Source organism: Sardina pilchardus, chromosome 3 (genome assembly GCF_963854185.1).
Source record: "Sardina pilchardus chromosome 3, fSarPil1.1, whole genome shotgun sequence".
Classification (NCBI taxonomy): Eukaryota; Metazoa; Chordata; class Actinopteri; order Clupeiformes; family Clupeidae; genus Sardina; species Sardina pilchardus.
The window spans coordinates 39228639-39253710 of NC_084996.1; the positions used below are offsets into that span (position 1 = coordinate 39228639).

The 25072-nt window shown below is 39.7% G+C and overlaps 1 protein-coding gene across 1 annotated transcript in view; it reads left to right on the top strand.

Moving 5' to 3' along the window:
- aimp1a (aminoacyl tRNA synthetase complex interacting multifunctional protein 1a) overlaps positions 1-23963 on the top strand; it is a 44385-nt gene extending 20422 nt beyond the window's left edge. Inside the window, exons 4-7 of the mRNA XM_062533277.1 lie at positions 1320-1481; positions 13248-13450; positions 18851-19019; positions 23694-23963. Coding sequence (XP_062389261.1) covers positions 1320-1481; positions 13248-13450; positions 18851-19019; positions 23694-23860 — 701 coding nt within the window. The 3' untranslated portion in view covers positions 23861-23963. The remainder of the gene's footprint in view (positions 1-1319; positions 1482-13247; positions 13451-18850; positions 19020-23693) is intronic.
- Positions 23964-25072: the final 1109 nt, after the last annotated feature.

Here is a 25072-nt window from a genome sequence, read left to right on the forward strand (position 1 = left end):
AATTAAACATCATTAACACAATTTAGACAATATTATACCTTAAAAGTGTAAGTTTACAACTCCAATACAGGGCCTTTTGTATCTTTCAAAACATTTGCACTGCTCAGCATAGCACCATAGGATATATTTTAAAGCCAGTCAATATTATAATATTCTATTAAAACCAAGAATATTTGTAATGGTGGATATTTTAGAATATACCATGAAATAAGGATGAAACTGTATGAAAATGTAACATTGCGACTGTATGGTAAAGTTAGTGAATTGTGATTTAGTAGCCTAAAGCTGCAATTCTTTGATTGAAAAGTTTTGAAGAAATCCAAGGCACTCTTCGTCTTCATTAAAAAGCTTTTAATTAAATTAGAGCTAGTTCATAATTGAACAGTTTGCCTAATTCTTTGATTGAAGCTGTATATTGTGCGTGCCTGTTGCTCATATAGCATAAGAGAGCCGGAACGTTTTTAATGCTTTTTAAAACATAATTAGCGAGATCGTACCGCATTGAACGCTAATATTTTGTCACTAGCACCCAAATCTGTCATCTGTCAAATACAGTTGCATGTTCAGCTCTGAACAAAAACATTCAGGAATTATTTCTACAAAACGGAAACGTGCGTCCCGCCCGGTCGGGATGAATGAAACGGGAGACAAGAGGCTACAGTTTAAAGTTTAAACTAGCCTGTGTAAACCTCACAATTTCAGTATTTTACAACACGTGAATGAATAGCCGTCACAAGTTGTTGTTAGCTGTAGGCTAGATGGCACAAGTGTTTGTCACATTACAAGATGCAGTGGGCTATGCATTCATAGTAGACGAGTGATAAAAAAAGATAAAGCGCTCAAAAGTGTTGCGCTTTATCTTATGCCGCTCATCCCACACATTTGGTAGATTCAACGGAGAACCATTCCTGTGAGAGTCGTCAAATCTAGCTAGGTTTAGGCTATTTGTGTTCGCAGTCACTCTGAGATATGCGTGGCAGTGGCACCTGACCTGATATTAAATACTCATGCTGAATGAGCGCGTCGCCTGAGCGCATAGGCCAACTCGATTTGAAAAAGTTTATTTTTTGTATGCGTTCTACAGAGAAGGGAGACTAGCGGCTACGGTTTGGAATGACAGGGAGAAAACATGACAGAGTAATACGGCGAATATCACTATACATAATATATTTATTTATTTATTTATTTATTGAAGACGCTAGTTAAGGCGGCAGCCCTGTGTTGTTAAGGCGGCCGCCTTAGCAGGAAAGCGCTGCGGGAAACCCTGCATTACAAGGTTTTCACAATCACTGTTATGTGGCTGTCTCTCGTGTTTACAGGGAGAGAGGTAGATATGCCTGCAGGGCACTCTACTATCCTGAATGCCTCCAAACCTCCAGCCTCCTTCCCTGCATCTGCTTCACCTGCTCATGCTGGTTCTGGCGGAAGCTTTTCTGTGAAGGATGCAGAGGGCAAAAAGAAGATTAAACCAGAGAAAAAGGGTAAGTTGTAGCAATGGTTTTGAAACAAAAAATGAAGGATTCTAATTGTGTATAACCTCACATTTGGCCCCTGCTCCCAGTGTTCTCCAGAAGATTTGAATGAAGGAGTACAAGTTATTCTATTTCAGATGCAGTATTGCACAATTTCCCTTCCATAATTTGCCAGTGGTTGGTAATGTTATGCGGTTAAAGTTAGATTCCAGTTCCAGTTAATTTCATTTAAACATAATTTTGTTTAAACAAGACAAGAAAATTGCTTTCTCCAGAACATTTGGTCTGTGGTTTTTGAGACATTGCAGAGATATTGTGACCTTTAAAGTGGCATCACATAGGTTCAAGTCACTAATGGGCCACTTTGACATGAAACTGTATTGCAAACACAGGTGTAACTAATTCAGTTAATAAAGTTTTCAGCTATTCTTACAGGGTTCCCGCGGGGCCTTAAAAAGTCTTAAAAGCATTGAATTCTTGAATTTGGAAATAATACCTTAAAAAAGACTTGAAAAAATCTTGAATTTTGATATCTTGGTCTTAAAATTTGCGCAGTATGTGACTTCTCCGTATCGCATTCTCGTCAAAAGTTTCATTTGTTAACCACTATTATTTTGATTACGTAGCGTACATAAAGAGTGGCAGAACCAATAACTGAGAATGCGACGCCACTTTCACTTTGCTACAGCACTACAAGACACAGACGCATAGCACAAGCAACAAGCCAAGCTGAAGCGCGAAAAATTTAAGAAAATCTAAGCAGAACACAATGTTATGTTATGTTATGTTCACACTCCGCAAGTAGCCTTATCCGTTCTGGCTATCATTGAAAGTGAAAGCAGACGGGTTGATCTTCTTTGTTCTGAAGAATGTTTGTTTCAAGTTCAATGTAGAAGCCATGAAACGGTAAAGGTCAACACTTTATTTAAAAGGACATAATTTCTGAAGTTATTTTTTTTTGTTTGTTTGTTTTGGCCTCGTTTGGCTTTGTTTTGGGTTCGCGTCCAGTTTGACGTGTCAAGATTTTCCGATAATGATGCAATCGTGTGATGCTGATATTGACTTTTGATTTCTGCATGTGTAAACTAAGGTAGCCTACTGTGCTTGAAGTTAGCTGGGGCAGACTAGCTTACTGGTTTTCATCGTTTTAACCACAAAGCCTGTGTATCTTAGGCCTACTAAATTGAGTCTGGAGTGTGGGACGTGCAGAAGACCCATGCTGCAGGATCTGTGGGCCTGGGGGCTGAATGGAAATGGATGAGGTCTGATAAGTAGGGTGGGGCCAGACCAATAAGAGCTTTAAAAAACATCAATAAAATCTTAAAATGAATTCTATACTGGATTGGCAACCAGTGGAGAGTAGAAATGCACCGATAGATCGGCTGGTGACCGGAATTGGACGATTTTCACGTTATCGGCCGCGACTGGCCGGTCAGTCCGAGACCTGCCGTTTTTATGCCGGTCAAATGCACTCGCACAACAACATCACAGAGCTGAGTTAGCAAAGTTTGATGAAGCTAGCAAAGGCCAACAGTGAGGGCTGGATAAAGCGCTAATAATGAGTTTTTCTATGCAGCGAAAGCTGTGCTTTGCCATATGTGACGTTCCACGGCAAAACCAGTCGCTTGTCGCAACAGGCGTTTCTGAGAAAAATGGCCATTTATGTCACTTGTGCTAAAATCGTGGATTTTTTTTTTAAGTGTTTTGAAACAGTGGGAGGTCTACACTGTATGGCCGTGAATACATTTCGCCGAAAAACTTACCTTTTGTAGTCTAAAAACGTGAGTTTGTTGAGGTGAGAAAGTTAAAGGAAGCAGGAAGTTAGAGGCGTCTCGTTTTTGCCGCTCTATTCCAATATTTACGGTAAATGCACTCATTGACAACCACCAAGCCATCCGCGTGCTGTGTCGTTGATATACCGTAAAACTCCAAACAATAGCCCGGGCTTTTATTTTGCCAAATCGCCAAAATGCACCGGCGTGTATTTGAGACAGGCGTCTATATGAGACAGGCGTTTAATTTAGTGGTGTTAGTTGAGTGTAGGTTTATTGTAGGATTAGAAATAACTAGCCTACCCAATAGCATAAGCAGACAGAAAGCATGACAACAGGAGGTTACCACATTATAGTAGGGTAGGCTACTTTATTTTAACCTGACTTTCGCCAGATCCTGTAGTTCGCTGTCTGCTTCTGGTGGAGCATGGCGGAACTACAAGGGTCTGGCGAGAGTCAGGCTAACTTTATTTAGTCTGTAATTCGAATGTGTTTCACAAATCAGATCATATTAGAACTAGCCTACTATAATAGGCTATGTCTTAAATTATTGGCAGCTTAAAATAACGAAACGATGTGACAGCGGGCTGAACAATTCAAGTTACCATCGAGCCTGTGAACTTGTTGCCCCTGATAATGCATCAACAATAAAGAATGAATGCTACCCTGTAAAACAACTGCAATCGTGTGATTAAAAATGATCCTATTAATCGCTATCACCGTGATCCTCAACTAGGCTACAAATTGATTTGCGAATTCCTCCTCCTCGTCACTCTCCTCCACTTGCCTGCCTTGCTTGCGCAGCTCCCGACCCAGATGCGCAGGGCTCTCCCTCTTTGGAGACAGTTACAGCTCAGCCGTTACGGACCCTCTTTGGATCGACCGAGAAATATCTTGCCGCTGCTTCTCCCGAATTTTGTTAGGCAAATTTGACAACTGTCAGCTTAAATGTCATTTAATTTAAGTCTTTTTCTTTTCCGCCATGGTATTGAGAGAAACGCGGAGAAACGTGGAGAAACGAGAGAAAGTTGTAAATGGGCAAAATATATACGACAATATATTTCCCACTTTTATACGTGTTCTGTCTACGTCCGGCGCTTCGATGAGGTTGAATTGGACTGTAAAAATATCTGAGAAGTTAGATGGCAATTGTATTAGGAATTTCACCAAGAATCTGACTCCATAGATATATTGTACCTCTAATACATTACCAAATAACTGATGATGTTAACTATGGCAGAGAATGGAATGTCACACTAAACTTGTAGAGATATGCAAACTGAACGAGGAGAATTAACCATTTATTAGGCCTTAAGCCTTAGGTAAGAGTAAAAGTATCAGTAATTTTCCTTGAACAAAGGAACAGAGGAGAAAATGAACTTAACCTCAAAACAAACAATAAACTTGGACTTAAACCTTAACAAGTTACCAAGTTACAATGCTACATACACCAGATAAAACAATATATCAAATAATGAAAATAACAAACCCCATAAGGAAATCAAAAGATAGAGAGAGAGAGAGAAAGGCAGGGAGAGAGAGAGAGAGAAAGAGAGGGGCAGAGAGGTCAGTGTGACCTCTTGCCTAGACCAGAGCAGAGCAGGAAGAGAAGAGTCACCTCTTGCCCAAAAGCTGAGAAAGTGAGAAGAGCGTGCATCACACCAAGAGATTCCCTTTTCATCCATCCAGCCACTCCCGACTCAGCAGGGCTTCTTTACCTGAAAGTGGGTGTGGCGTCTAAAACTCTATAGTGTATTTCTTAGTCTATAACCATGTACAAATATTAGATTGCAATGAAACTGTGATTAGGCTGTTGCCCACATTACAAGTATTAATTCAAGACCAAACATGGATGTATTACATTTACAACATACATTTTATGAGTATTTCAGAAGTTGTCAATTTGACTTTCACTGAATCGATGGGGGAAGTGTTGATGGCTGCTTGATGGGGTTCCGGCCACAGCCAGCTGAGACAACAATGAGCTATCAGAAGCTCACACAGATGTAAATTAGCAGCAAAAGGCATTCAGCTCTCATCTGCCTCAAAGGAATCTGAAAACCTGCCTTACAGATTCGCCCCCTTGACAACTGAGACACAAAGTTAACAGATTGTCAAAATTAAGGCCAGTCATCCATATTCACATATTTGTCCATAGTGTCCAAAGGAATCTCTCAGAGTAGTTTTCACATTAGTTGACCGAGCTTCTCCGGTCCGAAACAAGTTCTCAGGATCAGGTGAGCATTGATGTAGCGTGGAACATTCTTCTTTGTGTAAAAGCAATCTGGAGTTGAGCAGAATCGTGAGAGTATCGTCTGTCTGCTGTAACATTAGAATATCAATAGTCTTTTGCTTTTTCGATGAGTTGGGCATGTATATAGGGAAAAGACAGGAAAGAGAGAAAGAGCAAAACAAACAAACCAATATACAAATTTCTAAATAAATGGAATTAAACACATTCTGGTGTATCTCAAATTGAAAAAAAATGTTTCATAAGATAAATCATCTTTGTTACTGGCATTATTTGCACACTGAATACAAATTTATCAAGGAAATCAAATCAAATAATCAAAGAATGTACAGTGCCTATAGAAAGTTATCATACCCTTTTGAAATAGTTACTTTTTTTGTCTTACAGCCTGAAATCAAAACCCATTTTAAAAAAAAATCTTTTCCAGTTTTATTTACAAATGTAGCTGTACAACATCAAAATAATGAAAAAAAAGTAAACAGTTCTGAAAATTAATAAAAAATGAAAAACTAGAATAACAGGGTTGGAAAAGTCATCATACCCCTGACTTAATACTTTGTAAAGCTTCCTTTTGCTTTCATTACAGCCATCAATCTGTTTGGATATGTCTCTATTATAGCTTTGCACACCTAGATAGGGGAATATTTGCCCAGTTTTCCGTGCAGAAATGTTAAAATTTAGTCAAATTCTGTATGGAATGGCGATGGACTGCTCTCTTCAAGTCAATCCACAGATTTTCTATAGTATTTAAGTCAGGGCTCTGACTTTGCCACTCAAGGATATTCACCATCCTATCCTTAAGCCACTGCTTTGTTCTTTTGGCAGTATGTTTAGGATTTTTGTCGTGTTGGAAGGCGAATGACCTCCCCATCCTCAGCTGTTTAGGAGAGGGACGCAGGTTTTCCTCAAGAATTTTGGTGTACTTGGCAGCATCCATTTTCCCTTCTATCCTGACCAATTGCCCAGTCCCCGCTGAAGAGAAACATCCCCAAAACATAATGTTGCCCCCACCATGCTTCAAAGTAGGTATGGTGTGTTTTGGGTGTGTTTGGGTGTGTATACTGTGTTTGGTTAGCGCCTGGAGCTCAGTCCAAAAAATTCAATCTTAGTCTCCAAAAAGTTCGATCTTAGTCTCATCTGACCATATAAGCTTTTTCCACATGGTAGCAGAATATTCCAGATGTGTTTTTGCACTGAACTCCAAGCGCAATGTTTGGCGAAAACCAACACAGTACACCACCCAAAACACACCATACCTAGTGTGAAGCATGGTGGGGGCAACATTATGTTGTGGGGATGTTTCTTTTCAGCGGGAACTGGGCAATTGGTCAGGATAGAAGGGAAAATGGATGCTGCCAAGTACACCAAAATTCTTAAGGAAAACCTGCGTCCCTCTCCTAGACAGCTGAGGATGGGGAGGTCATTCGCCTTCCAACACGACAATAATCCTAAACATACTGCCAAAAGAACAAAGCAGTGGCTTAAGGATAGGATGGTGAATATCCTTGAGTGGCAAAGTCAGAGCCCTGACTTAAATACTATAGAAAATATGTGGATTGACTTGAAGAGAGCAGTCCATCGCCATTCCCTACAGAATTTGACTAAATTTTAACATTTCTGTACGGAAAATTGGGCAAATATTCGCCTATCTAGGTGTGCAAAGCTATAATAGAGACATATCCAAACAGATTGATGGCTGTAATGAAAGCAAAAGGAAGCTTTACAAAGTATTAAGTCAGGGGTATGATGACTTTTCCAACCCTGTTATTCTAGTTTTTCATTTTTTATTAATTTTCAGAACTGTTTACTTTTTTTTCATTATTTTGATGTTGTACAGCTAAATTTGTTAATAAAACTGGAAAAGATTTTTTTAAAAATGGGTTTTGATTTCAGGCTGTAAGACAAAAAAAAGTAACTATCTCAAAAGGGTATGATGACTTTCTATAGGCACTGTATATAAAATGATAGTGGTTAAAAGGAAAGCAAATTAGTTCATCCCAGCAGTTCAAATTCTTCAATTTAAATCATTAATCGAAATTTCACTTATGTGTGACTGTGTGTATGTGCTTTATCACTTCTGACACTGTGAGAAGTCAATATTTTAGCTATAAGAATAATTGTACCACCAACATCTGTCTATGTGCTTTGAAGCAAAACATTTACAGAATCTATGCTCTTTTATATAAGCATACAACAAAGTCAGTATATAACATTTATCTTATACTTAAATGTGTAAATTACTTTTAGAGTGAGCATGAATGTTAGTACAACTGTCTACGTCCCCTTGGCAGAATTAATTTGGAAAAATGAAGTAAGCATGAGTCATCCCTGACTGTTAAGCTTCACAGCACAGAAGAGCTAGGCGAGCTCAACCCAGCACCCCGCCCTATAAGGCCACAATCAAGGAGGACAAACATGACAAGATTTATCAGATTTCATTAATGAGTTCAAAATTGAGTTAGTATCTCAAATGTCGGTACAATGTATTTGCTACGCAGTCAACTGCACATGGGCGTCCCCTTAGCAAACACATGGGTACAGGCATTCAAAATCCAACTCAATAGGGCTAAGTGTTAGTCAATAATCTGTAACATGCACACCTAAGGAATTATCTCTCTATCAGGGGCTTATCTGTAGTCATAAAAGATTTTACCTCATATCCATAACTCTTTGGCTCATGGACCGTTTAACGACAACAATTTGTTTATATCAGACTAGGCCTAGTTTTTCACGCAGAGGCTCTTTTGGCTTGGTGATAACAACACTGGTATAAAGCAAGGATTATTTCGTTTGGCTAGCCCTCAAAATGAGTACATATCAAAAAAATGTAAAGAATAAGCATACTACTGGCATTAGTAGGTGCTTTCAAGCAGAAACACTTAAAGGTCTATCCCTCTACAGGGGCATACAACAAAGCCAGTACATATCGTATCATCTTCAAATTAACTAAATAAAAACTCATTGTCTGGATATGTGACTAACAAATTTCTCATCAGAGAAAACAACCTCGAGAGGGCACTGTTACAGGTTATCATTAACTGGGAGATGGCTATGCAATTAAAGGCGTTAAGACCCGGCTGAACAGTCTAATTATCCGTGATGTCTCATTTTTAACTGCAGATTTGATCATAGTGAGAAGTTCATCTTGCAAACCGTTTTGTTGTTTGTGAGGCGGCTTGTTGTTTCGCTCGCGGCGCTTCAGGTAATATGGCGGAGGTTTCCCCAATCCGAGGGTCCAGCATTGTTGCTCGTCATGGCCCACTTTATGGCACGAATTGCAGAATCTGCTCGCTTTGGGTCCGCGTTTGTGGCCTTGTCGTTTCTTGCTTAAGTCTTGACTTTTGGTGTCCATGCGTTGGACGGCCGCCATTGCGTATTCATCAGGTCCAGGAGAGACAGACCTCCTGGTGTTTGGATTGTCTTGCAAAACAACAATGTCTGCAGGGACCTCATTAGAAACATCAGCATCTCTCACATCAGAACAAGATGGCAACGAAGTTGGCAAAGTAGAGTTATCAGAAATATCGGTGTTCACAACATCTTTTTCATCAGTCATTTGCATTGAATTGCGAAGTGTTTCAATTTCATTCATTTTCTTTTGCAATATTAAAGATGCAAGGCCTTCCGCCATCTCCCCTTCCGTGAGCGTCCAGAAACGATATATTTCAAACTCGCTAGAGTGAATTGTGATTCCTCTACGTTCTAGCTTGTCTAATGTGCCTTGGCGTTCTAACGTTGCTGTCCATCCAGCTAATACCAAATTTTCAAGTGTGTTGTCCTTTATGAGAACCATAGCTGAGTGAGTTAGTTTTTCTGAATATTATGGTGAAATGTTAACATCAATAATGCGTGCGCTTTTGTCACACGTCTTCAAGAATGTTAAATTTTACTCACCAAATTTCAGAGATCAAATCACTCACGATGCCGATTCGCTGCTGTTGAGTAGAGACGTTTACATCTATTGTTTAAGGCGCGGACCGACGTAACTGGAATGCTTGTTTTAAAAGCAGTTTCAGATCACTAAAGGGATGTCACCAACTGTAAATGGGCAAAATATATACGACAATATATTTCCCACTTTTATACGTGTTCTGTCTACGTCCGGCGCTTCGATGAGGTTGAATTGGACTGTAAAAATATCTGAGAAGTTAGATGGCAATTGTATTAGGAATTTCACCAAGAATCTGACTCCATAGATATATTGTACCTCTAATACATTACCAAATAACTGATGATGTTAACTATGGCAGAGAATGGAATGTCACACTAAACTTGTAGAGATATGCAAACTGAACGAGGAGAATTAACCATTTATTAGGCCTTAAGCCTTAGGTAAGAGTAAAAGTATCAGTAATTTTCCTTGAACAAAGGAACAGAGGAGAAAATGAACTTAACCTCAAAACAAACAATAAACTTGGACTTAAACCTTAACAAGTTACCAAGTTACAATGCTACATACACCAGATAAAACAATATATCAAATAATGAAAATAACAAACCCCATAAGGAAATCAAAAGATAGAGAGAGAGAGAGAAAGGCAGGGAGAGAGAGAGAGAGAAAGAGAGGGGCAGAGAGGTCAGTGTGACCTCTTGCCTAGACCAGAGCAGAGCAGGAAGAGAAGAGTCACCTCTTGCCCAAAAGCTGAGAAAGTGAGAAGAGCGTGCATCACACCAAGAGATTCCCTTTTCATCCATCCAGCCACTCCCGACTCAGCAGGGCTTCTTTACCTGAAAGTGGGTGTGGCGTCTAAAACTCTATAGTGTATTTCTTAGTCTATAACCATGTACAAATATTAGATTGCAATGAAACTGTGATTAGGCTGTTGCCCACATTACAAGTATTAATTCAAGACCAAACATGGATGTATTACATTTACAACATACATTTTATGAGTATTTCAGAAGTTGTCAATTTGACTTTCACTGAATCGATGGGGGAAGTGTTGATGGCTGCTTGATGGGGTTCCGGCCACAGCCAGCTGAGACAACAATGAGCTATCAGAAGCTCACACAGATGTAAATTAGCAGCAAAAGGCATTCAGCTCTCATCTGCCTCAAAGGAATCTGAAAACCTGCCTTACAAAGTGAAACTAAACAAAGAAAGTTCGTGATAGAATATGTTGTCTAGTGCGCAAATTTACCAAAATGGCATTAATTAAATAATGCAGTACATAGGCCAATGTCGAAAAAAGTTAAGAATTTGGAACTCTATAGCTGGCTTTCACCTCCGCAGTCATGCACTTATAAATTTAGTGTGCGCAATCTGTACCATCGATGATCACCACCACCAGACGATCTGACGGGTATAAGAAGAATAAATACAACTCGAAACTAAAAAAAACAGACCAGGCTTCTGTTGGAGACCGGCCTATAACCCCAAATCTGTAGTCACACCAGGCGTTTAAAAGAGACATGCGTCTATTTGGGACTCGGCTATTGTTTGAAGTTTTACGGTAAGTACCGTAAATCTTGTAATAGCGGCGACCTTACAAAGCGTTCGTGAGTGTTGAGCCAACGGTTAACTTCAGAGGCAGATTTCTCCGTTTTTCTATTGGCATGACAGGATGAACTCAACTCCTTTGAATGTTTATATTTCAGTAATATGACGTTCAATTCATTAGATATAGGTATCGTTTTGAAGGTTGATTATGCCCCTTCCTGAAAACGTAGTAACTTTGATTTTGAAAATTTGGACAATGTGACTGATTTCGCCGTGGAAGGTCACAAATTGCGTGGTATTTACTGAGCTGTCACTTCACTAGGCTACGTAATAGCGCTCACTGCCCGTCGCTGCCGCTATAATTGCGTGCCCACAGCTGAAGCGCAGCTGAACAGAGATAACCGATTGCGACATTTAGCGACCATAAGCTATAGGCCTAGGCTACTATACTATATAGCCTACTACATGATAATAAAATGTCAACAAGCAGTGGCATAGCCTACAGTAGCCTAGGAGTTATTCTCCACTTAGAGCGAGACACGGCAGGTGTAAACATTGTTTTGCTTTGGTTTGCCACCTTAGCATGTATTCTTTCACACTACTAGAACAATAAAGTCCGATTTACACATTTAGGTGTTAATTTCATTACCTTTTGTCTACTCACGCCTAGGGTTGGGTACCGACCCCTGTACTTTTACCGGTACCGACCGAATCACGTCGGTATTACCGGGTATTGCTTCACGTGAAATTGAACGGTGCTAAATTTCGGTACTTTCATGTGCATCAGGAGCGGAGTGCACCATCTGACGTCATGTCTGAGTGTAGGCTAATGTTATGTCGGTCTCAAAAACGAAAGTGAATAGGCTAACTTAATATGCAGAATTTAAGCCTGCATGTAATGCACCAAGAGCAAGCATAAATGAATCAAAATAGTAGGCCTATCCCTGGTAAGAACTTAAAACTAGAATGCATATCCCGGTGGGAAAGTGCAAAGTGTGCTTGCTCCGACGCGCCGCGAGAGCGCCCTGGCAGGATACGCGACAGCAAAAACAATAGGGCCTTGCACCTACGGTACCTCGGTGCTCGGGCCCTAATAATCTGAGCAGAAGCAATAGGGCCTTGCACCTACGGTGCAGCCGCTGTTTCAGCGGCCGCACCTCGGTGCTCAGGCCCTAATAATCTGAGCAAAAACAATAGGGCCTTGCACCTACGGTGCTCAGGCCCTAAAAAGAAGAAGAACAGTGATAACAGTACATTGCATTTACATGCAATGTAATAAGAAGAAGAAAAAGAAGAAGCCTAGGAAGAACAGAACAGTGCATTTGCATGCACTGTAATTAATTGAATTAGTTACACCTGTGTTTGAAAACAGTTTCATATCAAAGTGGAGATGTGGAGATTGTCAGGAGATTGTCTTGTCAATGACAGGCTAGCTTTAGGATGAAAAAATGAAGGATTTTAAAATATAGGGTTTTTTTGCTGTTCAATCTTTAATATTACACTATATTGCCAAAAGTATTTGGTCACCTGCCTTGACTTGCATATGAACTTAAGTGACATCCCATTCTTATCCAAAGGGTTTAATATGACATCAGTCCACCGTTTGCAGCTATAACAGCTTCATCTCTTATGGGAAGGCTTTCCACAAGGTTTAGGAGTGTGTTTATGTGTTATATATGTGTTTATGTGTGTTCATTTTTTATTCTTCCAAAAGCACATTTGTGAGGTCACATGCTGATGTTGGACAAGGAGACTGGCTCTCAGTCTCTGCTCTAATTCATCCCAAAGGTGTTCTATTGGGTTGAGGTCAGGACTCTGTGCAGGCCAGTCAAGACTGACTCTCAAAGCTACAAAATGTCAAGGTCTTGAAGAAAAAAATATAAGTTTGGAAAAAGTTTGGGAAAAGTCTGGAATTTTTAGTTGACAAAAGAGCAAGCACCCTGTATTAAATCCTATGGATTAAGAATGAGCCTCCACACAAGAACAAGCCTCCAAACTGGCACTGTCTCCATGCTATCTCTACCTAGACACTAAAATCTGATGGAACAACAAAATATGGCAGACACTCTTGTATCAATGGTGGTGGTTCCTTTAAGAGTAATACACACATAATAGCTGGATTACTATTACAGCTATATATGCGGTAAGGGGGAATGAGGAGAAGTGGTACCGGAGAATTTTTATGACTATGAATAAATGAGCAAAGTACCTGATGCTGGCATCAGTGTCAGTGCATCCCTAATGAAAATGCTCAACATATTAAATGTGACAGATTTATGATATATTTGTATGTGTCTGCATTTTACACATAGAAAAACAAGACAAGAAAACATCATCTCAGGTGCCTGAGGAGTTAAAAGTGGATGTGTCTCGTCTTGATCTGAGGATTGGCCGTATCATCACTGCTGAGAAGCACCCAGATGCTGATGCACTTTATGTGGAAAAGGTGGATGTTGGAGAGCCTGTTCCCCGAACAGTTGTCAGTGGGCTCGTCAAGCACATTCCTCTAGATCAGGTATCAATAAATATTTTTTTTAATAAAGCTGCCTTGTCACACATATTTCACATACAAACCGAAGCAAAATGTTTATTCCTGCCGTGTCTTGCCTTAAGTGCAGTATACAGTACTCCTAGGCTATGTTGCTGCTTGTTGACGGCGCTTGTGGTTCAGCTGTGGGCACGCAATTAGCGGCAAGGACGGGCGGTGATGAGCGCTGTAACCTGAAGTGACAGCTTATATTAGTAAATTCCATGCAATATGGCAAAGCACAGCGTTTGAGGCATAGAAAAACTCAGTAGCCTGTTAGCGCTTTATCCAGCCCTGACTGTTGGCCTTTGCTAGCTTCATCAAACTTTGCTAACTCAGTTAAGTGATGTTGTTACAAGTAAGTGCGATTGCATTTGACGGGCATGTCTCAGACTGACTGGCCGGTCGCAGGTCATGGCCGATCACGTGAGAATCGTCCGATTCCGGTCACCAGCCGATCTATCGGTGCATCTCTATCTATGTGACTTAACATTGGAGCTGTTCTTCGATAGGAACGCAACCCCTTGGGGCGCTGGTTTTCACTTTCCCTCCCTATTGACCTCTGAAGTTCGCCTACAAAAAAGCTACCATCTTTGTCCATATAAGGAGATCGGTATCTGGCGATTTTTCCTATGGGAAAATAACATGGGGATTTGGAATTATCACACCTGTTAAACTCTCGCGGGGATGACAAAATCGGAAATTCAGGGGTTTTCCTAAACACATATTTGTCCTCTGCCTTCGAGAGGATACTGTGATCTCCGGTACGTGAATGCGGAAGACTTTGAATTTTTCTACCCCAGAGCTAACTTGCGATGCAACATGCCATTAGATTAGTTAGCAAGTTAGCTCTGGGGTAGCAAAAAATAAAGTGTGCCAGCTTCACGGACTGGAGGTCACAGTATCCACAAGAAGGCAGAGGACAAAAGTGTGTTCAGGAAAACGTCTGCATTTAAGGTTTTTTCGTCCTGCAAGAGTTTAATAGGTCCGATAATTCAATATCCCCATGTTATTTTCCCATTGGAAAAATCGCCAGATACCGGATCTAAAAGATGGCAGCTTTTTTGTAGGCGAACTTCAGAGGTCTATTATGGTCGGTGGGGAAGGTCATTGCGACGTTGACATTTCGATAAAAAATCATTCAACAATCTGCAAGACGTCAGCCTACATTTCGGACGCATGACTGAGAGTTACCACTTGTAGTTAATGTTTATCATTGAAACATGCCAACATATTGCTTAAGCATACAGTGGGTAGAATAAGTATTTGAACCCATGCTAAAGTTTACTAAAAAGAGGAATATAAAATCATCTTTTGACAATTGATTTTGTCTTTTTGAATTGAAGGTGCCTTGATTAAAAAAATGAGTACAAATCAAACCGCTAAGGACACCAATTTTCTTTGTGATTGAAGAATGTATCGTAAATAAATAAATGTTATTCCTTAAATACAGGGGGTATTTAAGGAATAACATTTGACCCCTAGTATTGTCCCCTAGTAAGTATTTGACCCATATGTGAAATTCCCATAGGAGCAGGAGGATTTTTTACGTTTTATTTTAAAGGCCAGCTACAGTACCCTCCAGAATTATTGGCACCCTTGGTAAAAGTTGACTAAAAATAGGTCTAAAAAATTTTCTTTAGGTGATTTATTGTACTCCCACAATGAAAACAATGAGGAAAAATACACCCTGCAATGGAAGCAAATTTATTCTGAGAAAAAGGAAAATCTCATAAAGAAATAAATGTTTTTAATAAAAACACGTCACTCACAATTATTGGCACCCCTACTTGTAATACCTTCTTAAACCTCCCTTTGTCAATAAAACAGCATGTGCTATTCTTCTCTGACACCCCATAAAGATTGAGAATACAAAGTAAGGGATTTAAGACCATTCATCTTTACAAAACCTTCCCAGATCGTCCAGATTGCTAGGTCCACACTTGTGCATTCTTCTCGTTGACTCATCCCACTGTTTTTCTATGGAGTTTAGATCAGGGGACTGCTATGGCAATGTCTGAAGCTTGATTTTGTGTTCAGTAAACCATATTTGTTTTGATCTGTGCATTTGTTTTGGTTCATTGACCTGATGAATGATCCAATCATGACCAACTTTTAGGGCCTTGGCAGAGATTGTTTGATTTCCTTTGAAAATGTTCAGGTTTTTCTTGGTGTTCATGATGCCATGCACCTTAATTAGGTTCCCAAGGCCTTTGGGAATTAAAACAGCCCCACAATAGCACAGCCCCTCCACCATAATTCTGATTAGGCATGGGGTTCTTTTTAGTATAGTCATTCTTCTATGTACGCCAAAGACACCTTAAGTGTTTTTAGCAAAAGAGCATAATTTTATTTTCATCTGACAATAGACCACACTTCCAGACATGTCATGGTACCATTCAGTAACTCCTGCTATTTACGTTGTTCATTAAATGACTCTACTGGCTTTAACCTGACATGCTGTCTAAATAATCTATTAGCAGTGAGGTCACTTTGAAGATTTTTGGGGGGGACTTGGTGACCCCAAGATGATAGCTTTGTCTGTAACTCTCAACAGTGGTTCTTATGGATTTTTTTGCCTATCATACCATCCTCCATACTGTGCGTGGGAGCAAAATAGCCATGGGTCTTTGTCCAAGCATGTTTGCCACATTTCCAGATGATTAGAACCTTTTAGTCATAATTTTAACTGGAAATATAGGCATTTTCAACAAAATACCTAGTTTCCATAGACATTCTCTTACTTACAAATGTCAACACAATTTCTTTTTATTTCAATTTAGTGTATTCTCTTGTCTCTCCAATGTTGAAAAATGACTAGAGGATTTAGCCTCTGAGTGACTTCATTTTCATACCATAGTGAAAAAGAACGTCATGAACTACTTCTGAAAGTTCACAGACACTCTGATTTACTTTAAAATGTTGCATTTACATAGGAAAATGCTCCTGTTAAATGTTGTACATAATATGTTTCAGGGGTGCCAATAATTGTGAACAAGCTGTTTTTGTTAAAAATATTTATTTCTTTATGAGATTTTCCTTTTTCTCAGAATAAATTTGCTTGCCTTGCAGGGTATATTTTTCCTCATTGTTTTCATTGTGGGAGTACAATAAATCACCTAAAGATTATTTTTTATACTTATTTTTAGTCAACTTTTACCAAGGGTGCCAATAATTCTGGAGGGTACTGTATTTCATGGATCCAGGTTATTATGCATCCTGATAAAGTTCCCTTGGCCTTTGGAATTAAAATAGCCCCACATCATCACATACCTTTACCATAGTTAGAGATATGCATGGTGCTTTTTCCAGTTAGCCTATTAGCCTGTTTGATGCTCATGAGCTCAATGCAAATCCCACGCGGAAGTGTTATTTCGGAGATGGGCGTTCTGTTCGTTTTGCCCTTACACTGACGTTGAACGTTTTCAAAATGGTGTGTACACAGTCGAGGGCGTCTCATTTTCGCAGTTCATCAGGCTTTGTTCCTCCATCCTTCGCTCGTTCCTTCATCGTTTCCTTCACAAAATTCATTAGTAGGAGGGCTATGACCAGAGGTGTGGACTCGAGTCATGTGACTTGGACTCGAGTCAGACTCGAGTCATGAATTTGATGACTTTAGACTCGACTTGACAAAATATGAAAAGACTTGCAACTCGACTTGGACTTGAGCATCAATGACTCGGACTTTCACTTGGACTTGCGCCTATTGACTTGTAAAGACTTGCTACTTCCCATAAAAAAACCAAAGATAAAAAGAATAAAGTATGTTAACACGGACTGATCTATCTCTGTGTGTGCGCCTGTGCGTGTGTGGCAGAGACCCGTATTCGGCACAAGATCCAATCAAATCACTATTAGATTGTTTTGATTCGACAGCGGCCAACCACGCAGAACAATTAGTCCAGGGCCAGACAACGAACGTGAATGCGCTAGCAAAATGATACCGATTATTTCGTCTGCCTACAAAAATTACGTGGAGACCAACAAGAAACGAATCACGGTGTGTAGAACTTGTTAAATTCCTCCCAGCTTCATCCGAGCCTTCATCACATTAAATCCATTCCACTGGTTACCAGGAGGAGAATAGCCTAGCCTACCTTAACGTTTTGTTCTATTTCGTTTCTCCTGATCGCCAGAGGCACCGCCTCTGGCGGTCATCCGAAACTCATACTGTAGAACCGTGGTTATATGCATAACCTTCGTTTTGAGCACTGGTTGTCACTCATTGGATACATATCAAACTCCATGTCATGTAATGGTAGAACGGGACAACACAATGCCATGCCACGGTAACCTACCTAAATCATAGAAGTTAACATTGCAAGATATTTTCTATGACACCAGAAATATTTCCTTTACCTTGTTAGTTTTTTTTAACATTCATTTTATTTAATGAAAACTATATCCTTGAACTATGCGTGACTATTTTGCTAAAACCGAATGAAACCTACTTCTTAAAGTGACAGGCACTCAATTAGACCTACACACCACCCCTGCAATATCATTAAAGACAAGTGTAATCAATATGAAGTATTCAAATTACTGAATATTTTTAGTTATAAGTAATTATGCAGATCCTAAAATGCTATAAATTGTTAACAAAATATGTAACGGTTTTGCCTATATTTTTGTAATGTAATAAACGGTCACTACCTGTTTCACTCAATTTTAAAAAAGACTCGAAAGGACTCGAAATTCAAAACGTAGGACTTGGGACTTGACTTGAGACTTGTTGGCCTTTGACTTGGACTTGACTCGGGACTTGCCTGTCTTGACTCGGGACTTGACTCGGGATTTGAGGGCAATGAATTGAGACTGACTTGTGACTTGCCAAACAATGACTTTGTCCCACCTCTGGCTATGACCGGGGGAAGGCTCGAGGAAGGAAGGAAGGAAGGAAGGACCGATAAATCCCTATATGAGAGGCACCCATTGTTTCACTGTTGAAATTTCACCTTGAACACTGCTAGCCAATACCAACGCTGGGCCAGCATCATGCTTGCTATCTGGGTAGCATTTGATGTTAGCTTCATTAGCTTGCTATTCATACAAACATTCCAGGGAATGTACATTCATGTGAGAATAAATAAATGAATGAAACAATTCTTCAATTCAATCCAATTGAGTCAGTTGAGACAGGGACAGGATTTTATCCACCAATAAGGGGATGATGGCAACCAGATTATTCCCAACATATGTAACAAAATTAAAACTGTCGAGTACTTGTAGGTTGTGAAGGGTCATAGTAATGTCATGCAACTGCAAGTCACTTAGAAGTTTTGACAAGTTAGTGAAAACAGGTGGTCCTCTATTGTGGTAGGTGGAATATTCTGCTGTGTAGCAATCAGCATTTATCTTGCATTAATGTTTTCCAAAAATGTGTTTTAGATGCAAAACCGAATGGTTGTCCTCATGTGCAACTTGAAACCTGCCAAGATGAGAGGAGTGGTGTCCCAGGCCATGGTCATGTGTGCAAGCTCGCCTGACAAAGTGGAGATACTGGATCCTCCTACAGGAGCTATGCCTGGGGATAAAGTTTTTTGCCAAGGTTTCTCAGGTAATGATTTTACAAAACTTGGTATCCATTACCCTGATAACCCCCTGAGATAAAAAGAAAAAATCTTTGTTGCAAGCTTTGATTATCAGCCAAAAATCACACAAACCTGAATATGACCTGAATCTTCTAAAAGTGGAAAACAACTACACCTTACAATTGTGGTCATTAATTGGGGGCCAAGCAACGAAGCTGCGAAGGCACCTATTGTGTTTGTTAGTTTTCTTATTATTATGCCTTCCGCCATTGGAGTCAATGGCAGCCCATAGAACCGACTGTTAAAAAGTGGTGAAATTTGACACAGTGATTGGGGACAGTCCAATGATTCATGTCACCAAGTTTCATGTCGGCACCTTATACGCTCTAGCGCCACCAACAGGTCAAAGTTGGACGTGCGTTCATGCACGTAATTTTTTGACCCATTGGTCCGATTTTCAAAAATCACGTATCATTGGAATCCTTGGACCTACCTGAGTTCAACGCACCCTATGACGTCATTTCCCGCCATGATGGATTTTCTGCCATTTTGGATTTCATCAAAAACACTTGAAAGCCTACTCCTCTCACAAATTTTGTCCGACCGACACCAAACTTCATCCACGGAATACAGTGCCTATAGAAAGTCATCATACCCTTTTGAGATAGTTACTTTTTTTTGTCTTACAGCCTGAAATCAAAACCCATTTTAAAAACAATCTTTTTCAGTTTTATTCACAAATTTAGCTGTACAACATCTAAATAATGAAAAAAAAAGTCAACAGTTCTGAAAATTAATAAAAAATTTAAAACTAGAATAACAGGGTTGGAAAAGTCATCATACCCCTGACTTAATAATTTGTATAGCTTCCTTTTGCTTTCATTACAGCCCTCAATCTGGATATGTCTATTATAGCTTTGCACACCTAGAGTGGGGTTTGCCCAATCTTCTGTGCAGAATTGTTAAAATTCAGTCAAATTCTGTAGGGAATGGCGATGGACTGCTCTCTTCAAGTTAATCCACAGATTGTCTATAGGATTTAAGTCAGGGCTCTGACTTTGCCACTCAAGGATATTCACCATCCTATCCTTAAGCCACTACTTTGTTCTTTTGGCAGTATGTTTAGGATCATTGCCGTGTTGGAAGGTGAATGACCTGCCCATATTCAGCTGTCTAGCATCCATTTTCCCTCCTATCCTGACCAATTGCCCAGTCCCCACTGAAGAGAAACATCCCCACAACATAATGTTGCCCCCACCATGCTTCACACTAGGTGTGGTGTGTTTTGGGTGTGTTTGGGTGTGTATACTGTGTTTGGTAAGCGCCTGGAGCGCAGTCCAAAAAGTTAAATCTTAGTCTCCAAAAAGTTAAATCTTAATCTCATCTGACCATAAAAGCTTTTTCCACATGGTAGCAGAATATTCCAGATGTGTTTTTGCACTGAACTCCAAGCGCAATGTTTGGTGAAAACCAAACACAGTACACCACCCAAAACACACCAATTCGGTGACCTTTGACCTCTGGGGTGCGAAGCTGCCACACAGGAAGTGAGCTCATCTCTCAGCAACCTTTGCATCTATCAAAACAAAACTTATGGACTCGTGATCCGATCCTGAGGACGTCCAAGAAATTTGGTGACCTTTGACCTTTAGCATAGCTGCAAATAGCAAAAATGCAAGTTGGCTTGTAACTTTTGACATGCTAGATATGAAACTTGCTCTGACGGCTTATGGCCATATGTCTCATTGCAGCATTGAGCTAACAGCGTTGAGTTGCCTTGGTTACTCCGGCCTACTGCTTGGCCCCCTCATTGCTGCTTGCAGCTATATTTTACATACACATGCTAAAGTTGACTAAATCATCTTTTGGAAATTGATCTTAATGCCTTAATAAAAAAAGGAAGGAAAAATCAAAGCTTTGAAGACATTCATTTTCTTTGTGAAGGAATAATGTATCGTAAATAAATAAATGTTCTTCCTTAAAGGCCATTAAAGGTTATTTCATGAATCCGGGATACTCTGCATCCTGATCAAGTGTCCTTAGCCTTTGGAATTAAAATAGCCCCACATCACATACCCTTAAAGGAACACTTCACTGTTTTTTCATATTAAACTACGTTATTCCCTTAACTAAGACGAGTTGATATACCTCTCACGTTTCAATGCGTGCGCTCACTGGCTCTGGCGCACGGCGCTACTCTGATAGCACTTAGCTAGCTCAGTTCATTCATTAGGATCCAAACAGAGATGAATCTTGAAACGACCAAACATCTCCATGTTTTCCCTATTAAAATACAGTAACACGAGTAGGCACACGACCAAGTATGGTGAGACAAAATAAAACGTGGTGCATTTCTAAGCGGGTAAGAGGGATAACTATGTTGTGTGGCGGAATAACACTTGGGAGCACTTCGACTCGGCGCAGTAATATCATCATTCTTGCACTTTCAGTTTCACTTTGGAGTGAGGATATTACTGCGCTGAGTCTTAAGTGCTCTCTGTATTTTAATAGGGAAAACATGGAGGTGTTAGGTCGCTTCTAACTTCATCTCTGTTTGGATCCTAATGAATGAACTGGGCTAGCTAAGTGCTATCAAAGTAGCGCCGTGCCCCAGAGCCAGTGAGTGCACACATTGAAACATGAGAGGTATGTATCAACTCATCTTAGTTAAGAGAATAATGTTGTTTAATATGAAAAAACTGTGAAGTGTTCCTTTAACCATACCAAGAGACTGGCATGGTTTTTATCCTTTTAGCCTGTTTGTGCTCAGAGTTCAATGCAAATCAAACCAGCTAATAGGCTAACTGAGATAAAACCATGGCAATCTCTAGGTATGGTGAAGGGAATGGGATGATGTGGGGCTATTTTAATTCCAAAGGCCAAGGGAACTTTATCAGGATGCATAGTATCCTGGATCCATAAATTAACTGGTGTTTAAAAATAAAAGTCTGCCTGCCTCTATGGGAATTTAACATGGGGGTATGTACTGTAGTATACCTGAAGCACATTTATTTATTTACGATACATTTACGATACATTTACGAAAATTGGTGTCCTTAAAGGTTGGATTTTTCCTGGATTTTTTTTTTTTTTAAATAAAAGCATTAAGAGTCATTGCACGAGAAAACCAGGCAAAACCAACAGGAGGTAGGAAGATGGGGGTCGGCCAAATCGGCTCATACTTTGTATATGTGATAAGTATGTGGAACTATGAACAGCCATATACTTAAAACCCTCAAACTCTTTTTTGCTGTGGAGTTCTGGGGCCCCTCTCAGAGAACCTCAAAAATCCAACAATTCATGGCTGAAAATGACTGAAATTGCCATTTCTACCCTGATTATTCTGATAAAGATATGAACATGAGCTTTATCTTTCCATAGAGCTGAGGTAGAATAGTTTTAAAGACCAAAAGGTGCACTAGGGGGTTATCTGCACCACTGAAAGCAGAATTTTCATCCCTCTAAAATTGGTCATTTTTAGGAGGCATTATCTCACATTCGCAGTGGCTTTGGTGGATGGTTTTACTGTTGCTGGACAGAGGAACATCTTCTGATTCAAAAACAATTGTCGTCTAATTGGGCCACACATAATGTGCGCCGTGCCAGGAGGGTCTTTACGGGGGTTTTTCGGGTTTTGGAGTATAATAAACCAGGCAATAATATCTCACTATAGGGTAATTTATGGTCAATTTTTGTGTCACTGTATGACAAATTGTTAAAGAAAGCTTTAATTAACTAGAAAAGCACTCAAAGAGTGCAGACCTCTGCATGCATCGTTGTTCTGGGTTGTCATACATTTGAAACTAGACTATTCAGATCGCCACCGAGTGGCCATACCATGCCATTACATCGCAAACATCTGGCATTACATCTGTTTGTGATGTAATGCCATGGTATGGCCATGTGATGGCGATCTGAATATGGTTTATCATAGGTCAAAACACGACAAATCCTGCTAAAGACCCTCCTGACACGGCACACATTATGTGTGGCCCAATTAGACGACAATTGTTTTTGAATCAGTAGATGTTCCTTTCTCCAGCAACAGTAAAACCATCCACCAAAGCCACTGCGAATACGAAATAATGCTTCTTAAAAATGACCGAAATTTAGAGGGAGGAAAATTCTGCTTTCAGTGGTGTAGATAACCCCTCGATGCACCTTTTGGTCTTTAAAACTATGCTACCTAGGCTCTATGGAAATATAAAGCTTATGTTTATATCTTTATCAGGATAATCAGGGTAGAAATGGCAATTTCAGTCATTTTCAGCCATGAATTGTTGGATTTTTGAGGGTCTCTGAGAGGGGTCCCAGAACTCCATAACAAAAAACAGCTGGAGGGTTTTAAGTATATGGCTGTTCATAGTTCCACATACTTATCACATATACAAAGTATGAGCCGATTTGGCCGACCCCCATCTTCCCACCTCTGCCTGGTTTTCTCATGCAATGACTCTTAAGATCAAATCCCAAAAGATGATTTTGTTTTATACCTCTTTTAGTCAACTTTAGCATGTTTATGTAAATGAATGACCACAACTGTACATCTTGCACTGTCCATCATCAGCTTTCACATAGTCTAGTAGAGCCAGACACGTGTGAGTAACACATGTAGATATCTACAATTTTAAAATGCCTGTCAGGTTTAGGGATTGTGTAAATGTATCATGTTCATCATTGTATTGCCCATATCTTGTCAGGTGAACCAGATAAGGAACTGAATCCCAAGAAGAAAGTGTGGGAGCAAGTGCAGCCTGACCTTCAAACAGATGCCAAGTGTGTTGCTACCTACAAAGGTTCTGCCTTTGAAGTGACAGGCAAAGGGGTTTGCAAAGCGCAGACAATGAGCAATAGTGGAATAAAATAATTGTTTTGTGCCTAACAGTTATGTGTAGACATTGACATGCCCAGATTCAGATTTTAATCTACACTACACTGACACTCATGCTTTAATAAAGTGTGAACAGACATCATTTTCTAGTGTCTTTAATACATTTTGTATGTCACAACACATGCCTTCAATACACCCAGGTAGTATATTGAATGAATGAATGAAACCTTTATTGCCCCGAGGGGAATTTGTCTTGCACTCAATGGAGCCACATTGAACATTTAAGCACAGACAACAATAAATATCAATAAATAAATACTATGAAAAGAGACACAACAACATCTAACATTGAGGACGTAGAGAATACAGAACATTAAACATCAACAATCAACACAGCAATGGCAGTGATATCAGTCCAATACATTTTTTTTTAAAGCTAAAATGCATAAAAGCTAAAATGCATAAAAGCTTAAAAGCTAAAAATGCATAAAAACTTAAAAGCTAAAATGCATAGAAAATTCCAAACAATAAAAGGTGCACATTTAAAACATTTCTATGTGCCTGGGATTGCTCTGTTTAGTAGCTGTATGCTCCTCGGCACAAATGATGCGATGGCACGTTTGGTTTTAGTCCGGGGCATTCTGAATCTACGTCCAGAGGGCAGGGGGGAAAACTCTGAGAAAAGTGGGTGGGATGGATCATCCAGTATCCTCAGGGCCAGATTGATGGTGTACTGTTCGGTGAGGGTAGTGATGTTTTTTATTTCAGATCCAGTGATTTTCCTGCCCATCTTAGTCACCCTGTCCAGCATGTTTTTGTTTTGGACAGAAAGAGCACCCCCCCAGCACTGGATGGCAAAAGACACCACACTTTGAATAAAAGTTAAATAAAATAACGTCAGAGTTGTTGTGTCTGCATTAAAACTGCGCAGTTTCCTTAAAAAATGGAGCCTTTGCTGTGCTTTAGAGTATCTTGCTTGTGTGTTTGAAGTCCAAGTGAGTTTGTGATCAATAATAGTGCCCATGTTGATATTAGTGTCATCCTCGATTCGATTTCATTTTCGATTTTAAAGTTACAATTAAATTAAATTTTCGATCTTTTTAAATATATATATATATATTAGGCCTACTTTTTTATTTTTAATTTTGAAACTGTTCCCACTACAAACTAGTTTACACAAATAGACTAGTAGAACAGACATAAACGTGAAGTATAACATAGACGTAAACATAAGCCGCTTTCAGACAT